A 19,407-nucleotide genomic window follows, 5' to 3' on the forward strand; every position below is an offset into this window, starting at 1 on the left:
CCTCAAAACGCATTGCCCACAAGTGCACCAGGGGCCCATATTTCAGGATATATGAAGGGTAATGTATGAGGTAGTGCATCTTGCAGGGCACGTCTAAATCAGGAAAGAGGTTCCCAAACTCAAGACAAAAAAACTGAATTAACCGATGCAAGTACGCAACGTGTGCAACAGATATTTCCTTGTGCATGAGCAAGTCTACAATTTCACGCAGGAGAATGTACAGCTGCCATACACTGTTGTCTTTTGGGACACAATCCCCAACATACAAGGAGAAATGGCGGAAAAAGCAGTAAACTTGAGATGCACTTCCGTTCATATTGCCCTTTCCTCGAACGTACTCTTTTGATAAGCATTCAGGCTTGTTTTTTGAGTCATCAGGAGAATATTCAAATTTTGCAATACTCTCATTCAGTGTTGAAAGGAAAAAAAAACTGTTGGATATTAAGTTATAAATGACGTGCTTCATTGTGAAAGGAATTACACCTTCTAATACGTCGTGCATTAGGTCTAGGGGGAAGCTGTCTGTGACCTGAAACCCACAGAATTTCAGTGCACATGGCTGCTTAACCCCGTAACCCCGTACAGAGCCATAGTTGGTGCTCCACTCTGCAGCATAGCAAGGTGGTGCTTGTGGCCTTCCGGAGTACCCATAACAAAGTCAGATTCCAGATGCTTGTATCTGATTTCTTTCTTGACAGCCATACAAAACCTGCACATCATGCCATGTGTAAAGTTCAGTGTTGTACGTATCGCCGTTACAGGTAACGCCGTTACAGTAATCGATACTTTTTCGGTATCGGAGTGCGTATCGGCGATACTTTTTAACATCAGTATCGGAAAAGTATTTCCGTTACGCATTTATGGTAACGCATCGTTACCGATACCGATACTTTTTAGTGCCCCACCGACCATATTTCTTACTCTTATTCATTGTCAATGGTCCGCCTAGCCCTCGACAAGAAGATTGCGGACACGCCTACGTGCTCCGTAACCGGAATTATGAAATTATACCAAACACGTGTTCACCGTTTTTCTTTGAAACTGAAGGAAATAACCACGCTGTGTTCAACAAAAGAGTTGAGGTCAACGAACAGAGGTCAAGTTCTTTAACAGTGCGCTCTAAATTCCACTGCTAAGCTGCCCTGTCGCACTGAGTCACACTCACATATACTGTGGCATTGTAAACTTCAGATAGGATTCCTGGGTCATTGGACTTCATGGTATGTGTGGGCCTGAGACTAACGTAATTGTCACACTGGCCTCTGTCAGCTGCCGGAGACACCACAGCTTGCAAGGATGACAGAAGACGATTTCAAGAACCAGCTATTGCTAAAAGTCGAGCATAACGTTTCCGAGCTACATATGAAATATGCTGTCTTTTCACTGCAGAACTGTTCACGTAAGCGATATTTCCATGTTGCACCATCTCCGTATTTCAAACAAAAGTATCGCCCAAAGTATCGCGTTACTTTTTTTAGTAACGGTAGCGGTACTTCGTTACTTTACAAAAGAAGTATCGATATCGGTATTTCGATACTTTTTACTCAAGTAACGAGTATCGGTATCGCGATACCATATTTCGGTAACGTGTACAACACTAGTAAAGTTACACTTAAACCCTGCAATGCGGTGACTCGATAGGTTGTCGCATGTCACAATTAAAACAGAGCCCTTGATATTGACATCATTTATAACGATACCATCGCATTCCAGGGTTGCAACGTCTTGTTTCAGTGGTGCAAAGATTGTATCCAGACCATAGTGTGAGGCTAACTTATCGTTAGCTAAAAGTACGAGGTGGATTTCCCTTAGCCTTGATCTTGACTTGCGGGAAACATTTAACACTGAAAAGTATACAGCTAACAATTTGTGTTTACCTCTTTTGCTACCAAGAGGATCGCAGACCTCAAACTCATCAGCATAGACCTGGATGCAGACCTTACGTGAATCGCCATGAAAAAAAGGATGGGCATGGAAGAGGGTACCATCAAATACACTGCGCAGAATGTCACCGATACTGTTCTCAGTGAACTCACATTCCCGCAGCACGTTCCCTAAAACTTCACAAATCGGCACATAATGAAACTTGTCTTTCTTTCCATTTTCGTCCGTCCCAAGTACAACCTCTCTTGGCTCAACAAATGGCAGGAACGTCCTCCAATATGCTTCACGTGCCTTCTGTGTCTGCAGTTGCTGCACATCTCTGTCGAACTGGGTTTTCAAGTCTTTGAAACGATCTATTGGCATTTCCAGCCACTGTTCTGTTAGTCCCTGAATGTAAAATATTGCATCATTCACCACGTCATTCAGCGTCGACTCCGGGATGCGTCTTCTTTCCATCCACTTAAGCACCATAATCGCTAGTTGCCTGATGAAGTCGGGATCCTCTTCTTCACAATCCGAGCTTCCACTAATGCCTGTGTCTTCTGCAATTCGCACCTCTCCATTTTGGTCATCACTGACGGAGGGAAGATTTTCATTGTCTGTGAGGCCTGCAGAGCTTGCTGAAGCAGAAAGTTGACTTGAAGCTGAAGACTCAAATGCACCAGAGTGTTTCACCCTTGCATGCTTCCGGTACGAATTATACAGGTGAAATGTTTGCAGGCACCCTTGAAGACCACAGGTCCAATTTCCCTTGTGGCTATGCCTTACGGAGAGATGCCGAAACAGCTCCTTGAGAGAGAATGATTTCCAGTCACATCTTGGGCAGCAAAAGCAAAGCAGTCTAGGCATCTGCACATGAAATGAAAAGCCACACCAAAATATATTTTGCTTCAATAAACAGCCTGAGCACAACACATCGACAGCTATATTCTTACCGCAGACTATACACTGAAAAAATACAAAAGCCCTGTCGGTGACAACATTCATGGTAACGCTTCAAAAGTGCAAACCATGTGCATGCTTCTTTGGCCTCGAAGTAAAACAGAATTTAAAAAAAATGGTTAATATGTCACTGTCGCCACTCTTTTGCCCGAAAATACTTTTTCCTTAGAGTGTAGATGTGGGGGGGGGGGGGGAGCATGTGAACGAAATCCACATTTAGAAGGATGTGTTGCCGTCGTCACTCTGTTGGTTCTTCAAGCCCAGGTGTACGTTTTGTTATGGATCTACTATGGCAGCTTTCTCGCGTTTATGCCGTTTTACCTGCGACATAGACAGAGGCCTGTTTTTCGTACTATTCCGAAAGCCTGGAAAATATTAGCCAGGTTAACTTGAAAGGGCTGTCTGGGCCAGCTAGCAGTCGAAAATGATTCTCAAATACAACATAGGAAACAGTAACGGCAAACGGACTGTACATTGAACCCGCCGGCCGAGGTACATTTCGCCTGGAAAATGAGTGCTCAACGTGACAACCAACACGCCTGTTTTGTAGAAGTAACACTTAAACATCAACAACAACTTGCATTGACTCCCTACTGTGCCTTACCTTGATCAGCGTAGTTCCGTTTTCGCGGCTTTCACTGTGTTCTTTCACATTTCATGGTGACATCACCAGCCACTGGTTGTTCACTCTTCGCACAGCGAATTCTTCATCACAATGTTTATGTTACATGTACGTCATGGTTCAGCCGTGAGAAATTAAAAAGAAACCAACAACGAAAGCTTCGCAAAGCAAAACAACACACTGCCCGCAAACCTGAAACGACAACAAAACAGCACACACACAATAAGAACATTTTAAGAATACACTGCATCAAAATATCTCTGAATGCTAGCTGAAGCACGGTAGTAAAAAATGTTCGACGTCGATGTGAAATTAAAACGCTCCGTATTTGTATGGAGCTCTGCTACGTGTTCAGTGTTCCGTTTATGTACGTTTCGCCTTTTCCTTGCTCGGCCCTGCTTGCTCCTCTTTCTCCTGTCGGAGGCGGATGGACAGCTCTTTTCTCCCGCCGTTTTCAAGGCGCCTATTTTCAAAGAAGTCAAACTGCGTTCTAGTTTAGCTTTGTTGACATGGAAGAATCCACGTGTCTGGTGCACGTCTTGCACGCAGACGTTAACAAAAAGTTTGCACTTCAAAAGCTGGACCTGCAAAGCTTAAAAGTGGCTATTGCGTCTTCAAGTAGAGTGGGACGTCATGTCAACTGCAATGAAGACAGGTTTCAGGTAAGCGCTTGATCCTAATCGTCTTTAGCATGTGGTTGATTCAGAACTTGAGTTGCAGGTATTTGATGAGTCGTTTCAAGCGTACGTGGATTTGGATGACGGATATGAAATCCCGGATATGGGAAGAGTCCGTGTCGTGCGTAACGAACAAAGCGCACCGGGACCGATGGTCGTAAGCGTCTACTGCTCTGAATCAGACTTGACTTCGTTGGTAATAACCGCTTAATTTTACTCGAACCAGGAACCTGATGCAACTCTGCTGCAACCTCAACCAGAACTTAACCCAAATGAAATGGAGCCAGGCCCTCCTATTCCATGTGACAATTGTGGAAGTCAGGATGTTTATTGATTAATAAACGAGCTACACGTAAAACAAGAGTGGGCGTCTCAATCTCCTTGTGGTCTCGTCTTGGCTATCGCCTGGCTACCTTGATGTCGATAGCGATAGGGCGGTATGTCTTTCTTGACATCCCCCCCTTTTTTTTACAAGTCCAGCTTTACAATGGGCTTTACAGCACGACCCGATTTGGTCACTTTGGTCGGGGATGATTTGTCGTTCAGTGCGCTGGTGGTGCTCGCCGCTGTGTTTGCCGTTTCTTCGTAGGCGGCGGAGCTGGGAGTTCTCCAGAAGTCTTGGTCATTACGCAGTTTTGCTTTGGTTGGTCTTACATGACAGCTGTTACGCCTTTAGCAACCTTTCGATGTTTGCACTATGATTGAACGTGGTTGCGGTGCATGGGGGGGGGGGGTTGGACAACTGTTCCTGGCACCCATTTCCGGTCTCTATCCCATACCTTCACTTGGTCTCCGCTGCTCAGGGGAGGGGCCAACTTAGTGTGTTGGTCACCATAAGTCTTTTGACGGATCGCTCTGCACGTAGTTTTCCAGCGACATTGTTTATGACTTCTGGTTGGAGCAGTTTCTCATGCGTTGGCATTTGCGTTCTCGTCCTTCGGCTATACAGTCTCTGAGCTGGTGAACCTAGCTCTGCGTTTCTTGGGGTGTTTCTCAGGTTCAGTAGAGCCATTTGTACATCTGTCCCGTCGAGGGTGCATTTCCTTAGTATTGCCTTTGCAGTTTGGACTGCTCTTTCAGCAAGTCCGTTGGATTGTGGATACCTCGGACTTGAGGTTATGTGCTCGAATCCCCAATCTTTGCTGAACGTCTTGAACTCTTGTGCAGCATAGCATGGCCCATTGTCAGTCTCTACTATTCTCGGTATACCATTTGTCACCATCCATTCTTTCATGATGGTGATGACTTCCTTCGATGTTTCTCCTCGACCCAAGCAGCACGCCAATATTGGTCCAATATTGGACCCATATGGGCTGCCAAGATTGCCAATATTGGTCCAATATGGGCTGCCAATATTGGACCAATATGGGGAGCGCAACCAGGCTCCATATTGGACCAATATGGGCTGCCCATATTGGCAAGCCCATTTTGTGCCAATATTGCCAATATTTCTGTGATAACACCAACGGGGAGTCCGTGTAATAATAAAGCATTATGCTGTAAATATTCACCACTGATATTACTTTTGTCTGATTTTTGTTTTTTATTTCTGCAGATCTAATTGATCCACGTTCACATCACTGAAAAAAAAAAAGGAAAGAAACACGGCATTGCACAAACAAATAAACAAAAAAAAACGAAGAACAGGTGCTACGCCCGCCTTGCTGAAGGACACAAGCAGTCCCACAGAACTGCCAATGCCAATGCCAAAGATCCCTCTGAAGCCTTCATTGGGATTGCAATATTCTGTGGACTAACAATTTCCAACCCGCTCCGAGAATACAAAGCAGCGAAACACTTTCGTGGCGGTGACGGACACACGCCAGAGCAATTTACACTGCTTGCAGCAACTTGAAGTCACCTAACTTTACAGAATAGCCATCCCTTCCTATCAAACATTGTGTTTTTTTACTTGACCTGCCGCAATTTCGTTATCATTACAGCACCCAGCGACATTTTAGCCCTATGAAACGTCCGTTCGGGCTGTCGCGCATGCGCATTAGTTGTAGGACGCGTGATTACGCTCAAACAACTCGCTTGCTCTCAGTCGGCTCGACCGATTGGCATTGGCATCGCGAAGGAAGATGGCGGCGACTTTCAAGACGTGGAATGTTGAGGTGTCGAATTCTAGCGAACTTTACGTTGGGAATGCCAAGTACGTTGACTGTTTCGAACAATGTGTATCATCTGCGGGAAGTTCTTGAATGTAACGATGTAGTGAATTGGGTATTTCACACGCTTCAACGTTCAATCTTGCCGTGCTGCTTGGGCATTTGTGCAATACGGCTACGTACCCTGTTCAGTCAACATAGGGTGTAAGCGTGCAATATGGGGCCAATATTCCCAAGATTTTCCCAATATCGGCTCAAAGTGGGCAATATGGTGCCCATATTGCCAGGATTTTCTCCATATTGGCTGAAACTGGGCAATATGGGGCCCGTATTGCCCATTTTCAGCCAATATGGGGAAAATCTTGGCGAAACGGAAAACCAATCGCATACGCCTCGGCCTCGATGACAGAATCTCAGCCGTAGTACCCCCAAATCGAAAAAGAGGCATTGGCGATCAGATATGGGTGTAAAAAGTTCCTCCAGTATGTATATGGCAGGCCTCTGACCATAGAAACAGACCACAAACCGACTGAGAGCATTGCTAGGAAACCACTAAGCAAGGCACCACCAAGACTACAGAGGTTGCTACTAGACGTGCAGCAGTACGCACTGACAATTACGTACAAGAAGGGCACCGAGTTGGTGACAGCAGACCTACTGAGCAGAGACTGCGTAAATGTCGAAACAACAGAAGAGTGCACATCAGACTTGCAAGTCATGGCAATAGTGCTGATGGCACAAGAGACATGGGAGGAGCTCAAAAGAAACTTCGCCAGAGACGAGGACTTTCAAGCAGTTGTGAAACTAGTCACAGAAGGATGGCCTAACAACACTCATGAACTAACCGAACCAACGAAGCTCTACTGGTCATTCCGAGATGAGCTTTCTGTCTATGAAGGCGTCCTGTTCAGAGGAGACCGACTAGTCATACCTAAGTCATGGAGAGGCCGGCTGCTCAAACAGATCCACATGGGACATAGTGGCATAAACAGTTGCCTCAAGAGAGCCAGAGAAACAGTTTACTGGCCAGGCATGTCTTCAAACATAAAGGACCATGTTGAACGGTGCTCCTCGTGCCAAGAGACAGAGAGGATGCCACAACGTGAGCCACTGCACATGAAGGAAGTACCAAGTCTCCCATGGGAAAGAGTTGCAACAGACCTCTGCAGTTTTGAAGGCCAAACCTACATTGTCATAGTCGATAGTTACTCTGGATACCTGGACTTTAAAGCACTTCCCCAAGCAGCACACAATATTGGACCCATATTGGCTGGTCATTGGCGAAACGGGTCCCATATTGGACCCGTATGACCAGTAGAGCTTCGTTGGTTCGGTTAGTTCATGAGTGTTGTTAGGCCATCCTTCTGTGACTAGTTTCACAACTGCTTGAAAGTCCTCGTCTCTGGCGAAGTTTCTTTTGAGCTCCTCCCATGTCTCTTGTGCCATCAGCACTATTGCCATGACTTGCAAGTCTGATGTGCACTCTTCTGTTGTTTCGACATTTACGCAGTCTCTGCTCAGTAGGTCTGCTGTCACCAACTCGGTGCCCTTCTTGTACGTAATTGTCAGTGCGTACTGCTGCACGTCTAGTAGCAACCTCTGTAGTCTTGGTGGTGCCTTGCTTAGTGGTTTCCTAGCAATGCTCTCAGTCGGTTTGTGGTCTGTTTCTATGGTCAGAGGCCTGCCATATACATACTGGAGGAACTTTTTACACCCATATCTGATCGCCAATGCCTCTTTTTCGATTTGGGGGTACTACGGCTGAGATTCTGTCATCGAGGCCGAGGCGTATGCGATTGGTTTTCCTTTTTGCATTAGGACAGCTCCTAGTGCCTTGGAACTGGCGTCGACTGAGAGTGTCATTGCGCCATTGACATCGTAGTAAGTCAGTGTCGGTGCATTTTTCAAGGCTTGTTTGATGTCTGCTAGCGCCATGGCTTGCTCATGTGTCCACAGGTACTCCGTGTCCATGTTTATCAGTTGTCTTAGGGGTGCTGTCTTTTCCGCCAGGTATGGTATAAATTTCTGGTGGTACCGGATCATGCCGAGTACCCGTTGCAGCTCTTTTTTGTTGCTTGGCTCTCCTAGTCTGTCGATTGCAGCAACTTTCTCGGGGTCAATCTTGAGTCCTTCGGACGTTATCTCGAGTAGTATAGAGCCGTTACGCACAACAGCCACTTTTTTCTAATCCAGTTCTAGGAATTTCTAACCCACCACCCATTTCTAATCCAGGTGAAGCCAGGTCTAATCCAGGCTCCACCACTTTATGGTGATCCATCCAATTTCTATGAGATTGGCTACCCTTCATTGCCGCATTTGTTCATTCGCTCATAGACACCAAAATTATCTATTCTATTCAATTCTAAGTGGGCTCATAGGCTTCCAAATCGCTCTTTTTTCTAATCCATTTCTAGGAATTTCTAATCCACCAGCTAATTCTAATCCAGGTCAAGCCACTTCTAAGTCCTCTGGTTGGTTGGTCACAGCTCCACCCCCTTCATCCATCAAATTTCTATGTGATTGGCTACCATTAATTGCCACAACATCTGCTCACTCGCTCGTAGACACCAAAATGATCTCTTCTATTCAATTCTAAGTCGGCTCGTAGGTTTCCAAATCGCTCACCTGTCTATTGGTCTGGGGGTGGTCACTTTCATTCATTTCTAAAACCCAGTGATTGACTCAGGATCCTATTGGCTACCTCCGATACATGTTCAATAGACTCATTGGTCATTCCTACTCACAGGTTACTCGGTCACACGCTTTCAACTGCATATTGCTTCATAATTCCAGCTGCATAATAGACAACCACTCATTGATCAATCCCATTCATTTCTAGGCCAGCTCACAGTTCCCCCAAATTGCTTATTGATCCGGGAGGCCTTCTTTTTTAGCCTGAGCGACTCTCGGCAGTGGTTGGGACACAAAAACATGGTAAATAGTTTTCAATGTTTATTGAGTACATCATGGCAGTCTCGGAGATATTGTAGTTCTCCATGGGGACACATCCATGCACGCCGTACACCTCCGCTCGCATTGCGTTTTTCGCATAAGAACCATGTGGATCACCCAGGCACTCGTCCTTCTCTGTCCATGACCCAGAGGCAAACCGCAGGAGAGAGAACAGCATGTGACAGAAGCATTAATTCTCTTCCTGCACATCTTCTGACGCAAAAAGAATATTATGAGCTTCACTAGTTATATCACCCACTTAAACTTACCATATTCATAGCTTCCATAAGGATAGGAGTCGATGTCATTGCACAGGTATCTCTTGTCGTCGTATGCCATCAGACTTCTTTTGACATTTCTGATGGTGTACATACACTGCTTCTTTCCAACGATTGATACTTGTTCGTTCGATACGCTCGTGTGATTGAACAGGGTATTGTAGTATGTCTCATGGAGGAGGTGCTTGCGTACAATATTCTTTTTGACCCCTTTAGCTCATGCAATTTGCTTTCCTCCAGCTAATTTGACGGAATACATTTTAGCTTTCAAACATACTACTTCCTCAATAGGTACACTACCAGTTTCACTTTTGAATGCCCCAAGTCTTCCACGATTCTTTTCACTGTACAGTGGATGATCCCGATCGAAGGAAGACAGATCTAAGTGGTCGTCGGCAATCGCTCGTAACTGATCTTCGTAGTCCTTGCAGAACAGGCCGAGGATCAGAGAATCCGTGTCAAAGTAACAGGTAATCACCGGACAAGTGAGCTTACTCAGCAAGGTTTCATAGTAGAATGAGTACATGGTTAATTTACTCAGTTCCAAAATCGTAAACCCAATCTGGAGCGGGAAATCGCATCGCACTTTTCTTTTGCGCATTTCGTACATGACACAATCCGGGGACAAAATTTCCATCCTCACGCATTCCGCCCGACTCCCGAGGCGACTCGCCGTCTCCTCATCGAAGGCTACTCGAATATCACGCATGTTAAATTTATTTAGAAGTGTTCTCCCAAAGACTGCATTATTTGAGAGTTTGTAGAAGTTTTTTTCGAAAGTCGTACACGAGGCAACGCGTCTGGCAACATTGTCCTCGATGTAGGGACGCAGGAATGGTGCTTGACGAAATTTTAGAATTCTGTGAATTTTTGTCACCCTCATGCCCAATCTACAATAGAGTGCGAGCAACGCGTAATGAACGACGTACTCGACCTTGTCCTTGCACGTGAGCAACAGCTTTTTGCTGTTAGCAGGCTGATACATTAATTCTTCGAGAAGCCCTCGCTGGAATGGCGAGAGCTATTCCTTTGGGACTACTGCCTTCTCGGGAGCCAGGGGGAAGTACCTCGTTAGAGCGTGAATAGATTTTGGATACTCCAAGTCACATACGTACACATACCCCACCTCCGAATCCGTGGGGTGACGCATAAAATCCACGGAGCTAAAATCCTCGACCCATTCGAAATCACCGACAGGGAGGTGCTTTATCATACTAAATCCGTACAGATTGTTGCAATCTATGTATGATATGTACACCTCCTCTTTATCAGGATCATAGCCGCTACACAGAGGGTTATTGGCACGCAAATGACGCCTGCTCGCCTGACAGAGCCCGCCTCTAACACCCGATTCGATGGTTCTGTACATTTCCTCATCGGTAATCAATTCCAATTTTGCATTCGTATAATTTAACGCGCATTGCCACGAATAGGATGCCAGAGAAACGCAATGAAGCAATTCCAATCCGCGTGCGCTGTAGCACAGGCGTCGGAAGTGCTGCATTATGTCTGCATGTAAGAGGGCATCCGTTTTCAGGTACAATGTGTTATAATCCCGTAAACTCGAGCACCCAAAATGTTCAAATACATGCACAGCGTACTGGTAGTCCTCATCGCTTACATCTTCCCCAGATAGATCATTTCGAAAAGCGGATTTTTCTGGGAGACTCAACTCGTCGTACACTGCAAAAGAACTAAGGTAACTGTAAGGGAACACACCTTTACGAAGCAAAATTTTGTAGTCGTCTCCAGATACCTGCTTCAAGCATTGGAACGCCTCTGCACCCCCCATGGATTTCACGGTTTCCACAAGCTCCCCAAGTGATGAATTTATGTACTGCATGGTATCTCTGAAGAGGAAGGTACCAATTTCGAACGAACGAATTTTTTCCATGGAGCTGGCCACAATGAAGGGAGGTCGCTTCCACCCGAGAACGTGAAATTCCCGTAACAGTCCAGCCAAATCATAAGACAAATTGTGGACCATGATCGGCAATTTTTCTCTGGTAGTGCACGCGACGTTACAGGGGTTGCACAGTGTCGCGATATAATTTGTCTCACCCGCAGTACAATGCTTCGAATGATCATGATGCCGGACACGAGGTAGGTCTTTCGCGAATTCCCGTTTACAGTATGCACAGTGGGTGGCAGCTCTGTGCTTGGCTTGTTGTTCATCGCTCAGCACCATTGCAGCGGGGCAGGCGTTCAAGGCAATCATTTCATCACGCATTTCCATGAGCGCCTTCACACACTGCTTTGCCGCATCTTCCCCGTGGTGTGTCCTAATACGCATCACCTTTGAGTCGTGGGTACGCACGAGCACAGCACAGAAGCTAGAGGTAATGTGACGTTGCATGCCAACACCACTGGGTGCGAGTACGCTCTCAGTGTCCAACGCAACGACGTAGTTGTACTGCTGCATGTACTGTATTTTAGTAAACTCTACAAAATTTTTTCCCGGCTCGCAAAATTCCAACAGGATTTCGTTCACGTCCGTGCAAAGGCGTCGATGTTTCGCCATGCTCTCTTCCTTCACGAAAGAGCGTGTACAGCGTTCGCATACGAAATGGTTACTTCTTGTTGTCAACAAGCGTTCGAGGGACTTAATTCCAAAAAAATGCTCATCTACTTCCAACAAGTGAATTTTCTTTTCCCATTCTAGTTTTGGGGGTCGCGACACATGTACTCCCTGAACGACATACGCGTACACGTAGACGGAAATCTTGTTTTGGTTTTCGAATTCGTCAAGATCAGAGAAGGATACAGGGAAGTGACTAGGCCACCAGTACTCTGTTGCATAATTTTCATATTTTTTCCATTGGTTCCTTTCCTGCGGGTGCAAGAGGGCAAGTGTATTGTATTTAAAGCACTCGCCCTCCTTACGCTCTGGTAAAGGGACATTCGTTAACACGTTTCTGCATTTAGCCAGATTCGTGGGAAGTACCCCATTGCACCCGAATTTTTTAGTTTTCACAGCGGAAATACACAGTTGAACTTTTTGGACGTCAGTGGATACAAACCCACTACCCTCGCGCTGGTAATTTTCAATGCGCCTGGTGGACTCCTGAATCGCATCCATCAAAGTATTTGCGATAGCTCCGTCGCTGTGTACTTCGCGAGCAAGCGCCATAAAATGAGCTATGTGTGCGGTTACATCCCCTCGATTTTCTTTCATCATTAGAACGTCAGAACAAATGCAAAACCTAAAGGGTATTCTTTGTGCTCGCAAAATAGCAATTATGTTGTGGAGGTGGTTCATTAAATATTGTCGCAAGTCCTCTACTCCCTGATCGTGAACAGATGCCAATAGCACAAACGCTTTGACGATACCTCGAAATGCGCTATCAGTTTGAAAGAAAGGCAGGAAGGAAATGTCCACATAGGGATGTGATCGCTCGACGTGAGCATGCAATGTGGCAGGTGAAATGTCTGGAGAAGATGGTGAATTCTCTTCCAATGGCTCATCATCCATGATATCATGAGGATCAAAAAACCAGAACACGCATCTAGGCACTGAAAAAAAAAAAGAAGAAGAAACACTAAGAAAACGTGCACCACAGAGCGTGGATGAAAAATACTTACTTTTGAAGCGAGCTCCGCACACTCCCGAAGCGATGCGAAGACTGCTGCCTCTTTACACATCCTCCCCACTTATATAGCGGCGACCTCGCTGCATGCCCCAACATGCACGGGTGCGAGGAGTTGTCATAGCCTAAAAATAAACTTGCTCTGCATGTTCAAGGTCGCAGCTTGCCCTTGGCTTCACGTAATGCTCCGTCCGCCTACACCATTGCCGCACCTGAGCGCAAAGTTCGCGCTCTCATCACACGTCATTCCGACATGCAAATCGCTTCCATGAGCATGCACACAACCATCCCTTTTTGTTCACAGTGGCTATGGAGTTTCAATAATATTACTTAAATGAAACAAATTACAGTGAAATGCAGATTCATCTCAGACAGGAATTTCTACCCTCAGCGTTAAACCCTCAGATACCAGCATTTCTGCTCGAATAGCAAAATAGCTATGACTTCAAAAATTAAAGCTAACAAACTACCATCAACTGACAAAACACCCATTTCTCCTATCAGATAATTATTGCATAATGCTACATACAGTCGCATTGCCACTGCGTAAAGAAACCACAGGACAAGGGTACACAAATTCACTTAAGCGATGAGGGAAAAGGCTTAAGACCTCAGGCATAATCGCAGAGTCACCACACATCGCTAGGCGGCTAGCACAAGATAACAACAAGATACTAGCGGCGGGTAAAATCGTATCACTGCTAAACAAGTCCCAACATGCCATGATGACGTCACAAACCAAGAAAAAAGCACACACGCGCGCGCACACAGCAGCTCAGGAATGCACAAGGAGAGGTGCTTTATTGGAATTTCTACTCCTGGCTCAGACACCAACATTTCTGCTCAAATACCCATAACTGCAAGATTAAGTACTGCTTACTTCATCGAGCACCCAACAAAATCAAACAAACAAACAAACAAACCCACTTTCCGTGATAGAACACTATTCAGCTTTACCAAGTGATTTTCTTCTGCTTTAGCAGTGAAAGAAAAAAAGAGCCATGAAAAATTAACACGTACTTTTGCTTGAATAGCTATAACTGCAAAAAAAAAAAAAAAAAAAACCGAAGCACATGCTAATAAACGGCACCCCAAAGAAAAAGGCACCCATTTCTGCTATCAGATAATCAGGTCCACAATTTGTCTTATGATTTGGCTGGACTGTTACGGGAATTTCACGTTCTCGGGTGGAAGCGACCTCCCTTCATTGTGGCCAGCTCCATGGAAAAAATTCGTTCGTTCGAAATTGGTACCTTCCTCTTCAGAGATACCATGCAGTACCTAAATTCATCACTTGGGGAGCTTGTGGAAACCGTGAAATCCATGGGGGGTGCAGAGGTGTTCCAATGCTTGAAGCAGGTATTTGGAGACGACTACAAAATTTTGCTTCGTAAAGGTGTGTTCCCTTACAGTTACCTTAGTTCTTTTGCAGTGTACGACGAGTTGAGTCTCCCAGAAAAATCCGCTTTTCGAAATGATCTAACTGGGGAAGATGTAAGCGATGAGGACTACCAGTACGCTGTGCATGTATTTGAACATTTTGGGTGCTCGAGTTTACGGGATTATAACACATTGTACCTGAAAACGGATGCCCTCTTACATGCAGACATAATGCAGCACTTCCGACGCCTGTGCTACAGCGCACGCGGATTGGAATTGCTTCATTGCGTTTCTCTGGCATCCTATTCGTGGCAATGCGCGTTAAATTATACGAATGCAAAATTGGAATTGATTACCGATGAGGAAATGTACAGAACCATCGAATCGGGCGTTAGAGGCGGGCTCTGTCAGGCGAGCAGGCGTCATTTGCGTGCCAATAACCCTCTGTGTAGCGGCTATGATCCTGATAAAGAGGAGGTGTACATATCATACATAGATTGCAACAATCTTGACGGATTTAGTATGATAAAGCACCTCCCTGTCGGTGATTTTGAATGGGTCGAGGATTTTAGCTCCTTGGATTTTATGCGTCACCCCACGGATTCGGAGGTGGGGTATGTGTACGTATGTGACTTGGAGTATCCAAAATCTATTCACGCTCTAACGAGGTACTTCCCCCTGGCTCCCGAGAAGGCAGTAGTCCCAAAGGGTTGGCTCTCGCCATTCCAGCGAGGGCTTCTCGAAGAATTAATGTATCAGCCTGCTAACAGCAAAAAGCTGTTGCTCACGTGCAAGGACAAGGTCGAGTACGTCGTTCATTACGCGTTGCTCGCACTCTATTGTAGATTGGGCATGAGGGTGACAAAAATTCACCGAATTCTAAAATTTCGTCAAGCACCATTCCTGCGTCCCTACATCGAGGACAATGTTGCCAGACGCGTTGCCTCGTGTACGACTTTCGAAAAAAACTTCTACAAACTCTCAAATAATGCAGTCTTTGGGAGAACACTTCGAAATAAATTTAACATGCGTGATATTCGAGTAGCCTTTGATGAGGAGACGGCGAGTCGCCTCGGGAGTCGGGCGGAATGCGTGAGGATGGAAATTTTGTCCCCGGATTGTGTCATGTACGAAATGCGCAAAAGAAAAGTGCGATGCGATTTCCCGCTCCAGATTGGGTTTACGATTTTGGAACTGAGTAAATTAACCATGTACTCATTCTACTATGAAACCTTGCTGAGTAAGCTCACTTGTCCGGTGATTACCTGTTACTTTGACACGGATTCTCTGATCCTCGGCCTGTTCTGCAAGGACTACGAAGATCAGTTACGAGCGATTGCCGACGACCACTTAGATCTGTCTTCCTTCGATCGGGATCATCCACTGTACAGTGAAAAGAATCGTGGAAGACTTGGGGCATTCAAAAGTGAAACTGGTAGTGTACCTATTGAGGAAGTAGTATGTTTGAAAGCTAAAATGTATTCCGTCAAATTAGCTGGAGGAAAGCAAATTGCAAGAGCTAAAGGGGTCAAAAAGAATATTGTACGCAAGCACCTCCTCCATGAGACATACTACAATACCTTGTTCAATCACACGAGCGTATCGAACGAACAAGTATCAATCGTTGGAAAGAAGCAGTGTATGTACACCATCAGAAATGTCAAAAGAAGTCTGATGGCATACGACGACAAGAGATACCTGTGCAATGACATCGACTCCTATCCTTATGGAAGCTATGAATATGGTAAGTTTAAGTGGGTGATATAACTAGTGAAGCTCATAATATTCTTTTTGCGTCAGAAGATGTGCAGGAAGAGAATTAATGCTTCTGTCACATGCTGTTCTCTCTCCTGCGGTTTGCCTCTGGGTCATGGACAGAGAAGGACGAGTGCCTGGGTGATCCACATGGTTCTTATGCGAAAAACGCAATGCGAGCGGAGGTGTACGGCGTGCATGGATGTGTCCCCATGGAGAACTACAATATCTCCGAGACTGCCATGATGTACTCAATAAACATTGAAAACTATTTACCATGTTTTTGTGTCCCAACCACTGCCGAGAGTCGCTCAGGCTAAAAAAGAAGGCCTCCCGGATCAATAAGCAATTTGGGGGAACTGTGAGCTGGCCTAGAAATGAATGGGATTGATCAATGAGTGGTTGTCTATTATGCAGCTGGAATTATGAAGCAATATGCAGTTGAAAGCGTGTGACCGAGTAACCTGTGAGTAGGAATGACCAATGAGTCTATTGAACATGTATGGGAGGTAGCCAATAGGATCCTGAGTCAATCACTGGGTTTTAGAAATGAATGAAAGTGACCACCCCCAGACCAATAGACAGGTGAGCGATTTGGAAACCTACGAGCCGACTTAGAATTGAATAGAAGAGATCATTTTGGTGTCTACGAGCGAGTGAGCAGATGTTGTGGCAATTAATGGTAGCCAATCACATAGAAATTTGATGGATGAAGGGGTGGAGCTGTGACCAACCAACCAGAGGACTTAGAAGTGGCTTGACCTGGATTAGAATTAGCTGGTGGATTAGAAATTCCTAGAAATGGATTAGAAAAAAGAGCGATTTGGAAGCCTATGAGCCGACTTAGAATTGAATAGAATAGATAATTTTGGTGTCTATGAGCGAATGAACAAATGCGGCAATGAAGGGTAGCCAATCTCATAGAAATTGGATGGATCACCATAAAGTGGTGGAGCCTGGATTAGACCTGGCTTCACCTGGATTAGAAATGGGTGGTGGATTAGAAATTCCTAGAACTGGATTAGAAAAAAGTGGCTGTTGTGCGTAACGGCTCTATACTACTATCTCGTAGCCAGGAAACGGCTGCTGGCTTGTCGAAGACGCATTTTGCTTTGTTCAGTTTTGCTCCTGATTTGCTCAGGGCATCCATGACCTTCTTGGTGTACTCTACAAGCTGCTCACTTGTCTCTGCATACACCAGGATGTCGTCCATGGAGTTGACGGCGTTGGGTGTACCTTCGATGATTCTGTAGACAACCTGTTGGAACACTTCTGGGGCAGTGGCAATCCCAAATGGCACTCTCTTGAAACAATATCTTCCCATGGAGTGCTGAAGGCTAGGTATTTCTTGGTGCGCTCTGACACCTTCATTTGCCAAAACCCCTTCTTCGGGTCTAGTAGGGTAGACCGCTTAGCTCCCCTGATGTTGGCGACGATTTCCTCCAGTGTCTTGAGTGGATAGTGTCTTCTAAGCAGCACCTTGTTCAGTTCTACTGGGTCGATTCCTCAGCTTTCCTCGCTGCTTTATCACAATCATTTCGCTGCAGAATGGTGTTGGCCCTGTTACTTTCTCTATTATTCCTTTTTGCTCCATGCTTGTTAACTCTTGTTTCACTTCATCCATGATTGCAAATGGGACTTTTCTTGGGGGCTTGTTTTCGAGACTCTTGCTTTCTTCATCCTTGATGTCTACATCGTACTCGAAGTTTTTTATGCATCCGATCCCTGGAAAGATATCATCTGTGCTCGCATCTGTGGCAAGTACTGTCTTTACTAGGTTAAGTGCTTCGCAGGCATTCTGCCCTAGCACCAGTGTGACATCTGCATCCACGACTAGGAACTTCAACTTTGCGGGGTGTCCTCTTACAGTACACGACCTTCGACTTCACCCATTACTTCAATCTTGTGGTTGCTGTATGTAGATATGCTCCTGACAGATGACTGATGCATCTGGGCCCCAGTGTCCAGTTTCATTACTACGGTGGCACAGCAGCTGAATTGGATTTCTTCTTGCCACGCTTTCTCGCTTGGGGTTGTTTTTAGCTCAGTCACATAGAGTTCATCTTGTTGATCATAGATCAGGTCTTGTTGATCGTCAATCAGATCTACTTGTTGTCCTTTGCTTTTGCCTGTTTGGCATACTGCTGATAAGTGTCCTATTTTCTGGCACTTGAGGCACTGTTTGCCATACGCAGGGCATTCTCTGGGCTTGTGAAACTTTCCACAGAAGCTGCATGGATTTCTGGGTTGTCCCTGCTTGTTTGCGGTAGATGGCTTATGCGCTGTCTTTGTCTCGTAACTTGTCTTTTTGACGGGAGGTTTCCTCTTGATCGCATCGACCTTCACTGTATCTTTGTTGACTTCTTTGTTGACTATCTCCCTCTGCTGCCTAGTAGCCTGCTCACTCGCTTTGCACCTTTTTATCGCCTTTTGGAGGCCAACTGCGGTTTCACTAAGCAGTTTCTCGCGCACGTCATCATTTGTGATGCCGACGATTATGCGATCTCTTAGTAGCTCGTCATTAAGGTCTCCGAACTTGCACTTCTTTGCTTGCAGTGTCACTGCCGTCAAGAATTCTGTGAAGCTTTCCCCTTCTTTTTGTTTCATCTGGTTAAACCTGTAGCGTTCATACGCGTGGTTTATCTTAGGGATGAAGTGCTATTTCAATCTTTCCATGACGGTCTCCAAGTTTTTCTTGTCTTCTGCACTCAATGAGAGTGTGCGGAACGCGTTCTGTGCGTCCGGTCCGACGACTGTCATGAAGTTTGCAACTTGCACTTCGGGTGGTTTCTTCTGAAGTTGCATTGCTGTTGCGTACCATTCGTAACTTTCTAGCCAGTCATCCCAAGTGTTGGGTGACATCGCTGACATGTCAAGCGGCTTTGGGGCTCTCAGGCCGCCTTCTGTCATTGTCTTCGGAGATCAGTGACGGCGTGCCTACTTTTCTTGTCTTTCTTTCTGGTGCCTCCGTTGACAGCTTCTTCTTCTTTTTGTTGCCGTGGCTTCTTTTAGTCTTCCTCTTCTAGTTCTTGCATGATCCCGGTTCTGACACCATGTGGAAGTCAGGATGTTTATTGATTAATAAACGAGCTACACGTAAAACAAGAGTGGGCGTCTCAATCTCCTTGTGGTCTCGTCTTGGCTATCGTCTGGCTACCTTGATGTCGGTAGCGATAGCGCGGTATGTCTTTCTTGAGAACAATGTCTACTGCACAGAAA

At 45.6% G+C, this 19,407-nt stretch overlaps 1 protein-coding gene and 1 pseudogene across 1 annotated transcript; one reads left to right on the forward strand and one right to left on the reverse strand.

The window, feature by feature from the left end:
- Positions 1 to 6,638: 6,638 nt before the first annotated feature.
- LOC135389365 (uncharacterized protein K02A2.6-like) lies at positions 6,639 to 7,547 on the forward strand. Its single transcript, XM_064619421.1, has 2 exons — positions 6,639 to 6,655; positions 6,734 to 7,547. Exons 1-2 carry the CDS (start codon positions 6,639 to 6,641, stop codon positions 7,545 to 7,547), a joined length of 831 nt encoding a protein of 276 aa, XP_064475491.1.
- A 10,504-nt stretch (positions 7,548 to 18,051) lies between these two features.
- LOC135389366 (uncharacterized) lies at positions 18,052 to 19,098 on the reverse strand (annotated as a pseudogene).
- Between the last annotated feature and the right edge of the window lie 309 nt (positions 19,099 to 19,407).

Source organism: Ornithodoros turicata, chromosome 3 (genome assembly GCF_037126465.1).
Source record: "Ornithodoros turicata isolate Travis chromosome 3, ASM3712646v1, whole genome shotgun sequence".
NCBI classification, from domain to species: domain Eukaryota; kingdom Metazoa; phylum Arthropoda; class Arachnida; order Ixodida; family Argasidae; genus Ornithodoros; species Ornithodoros turicata.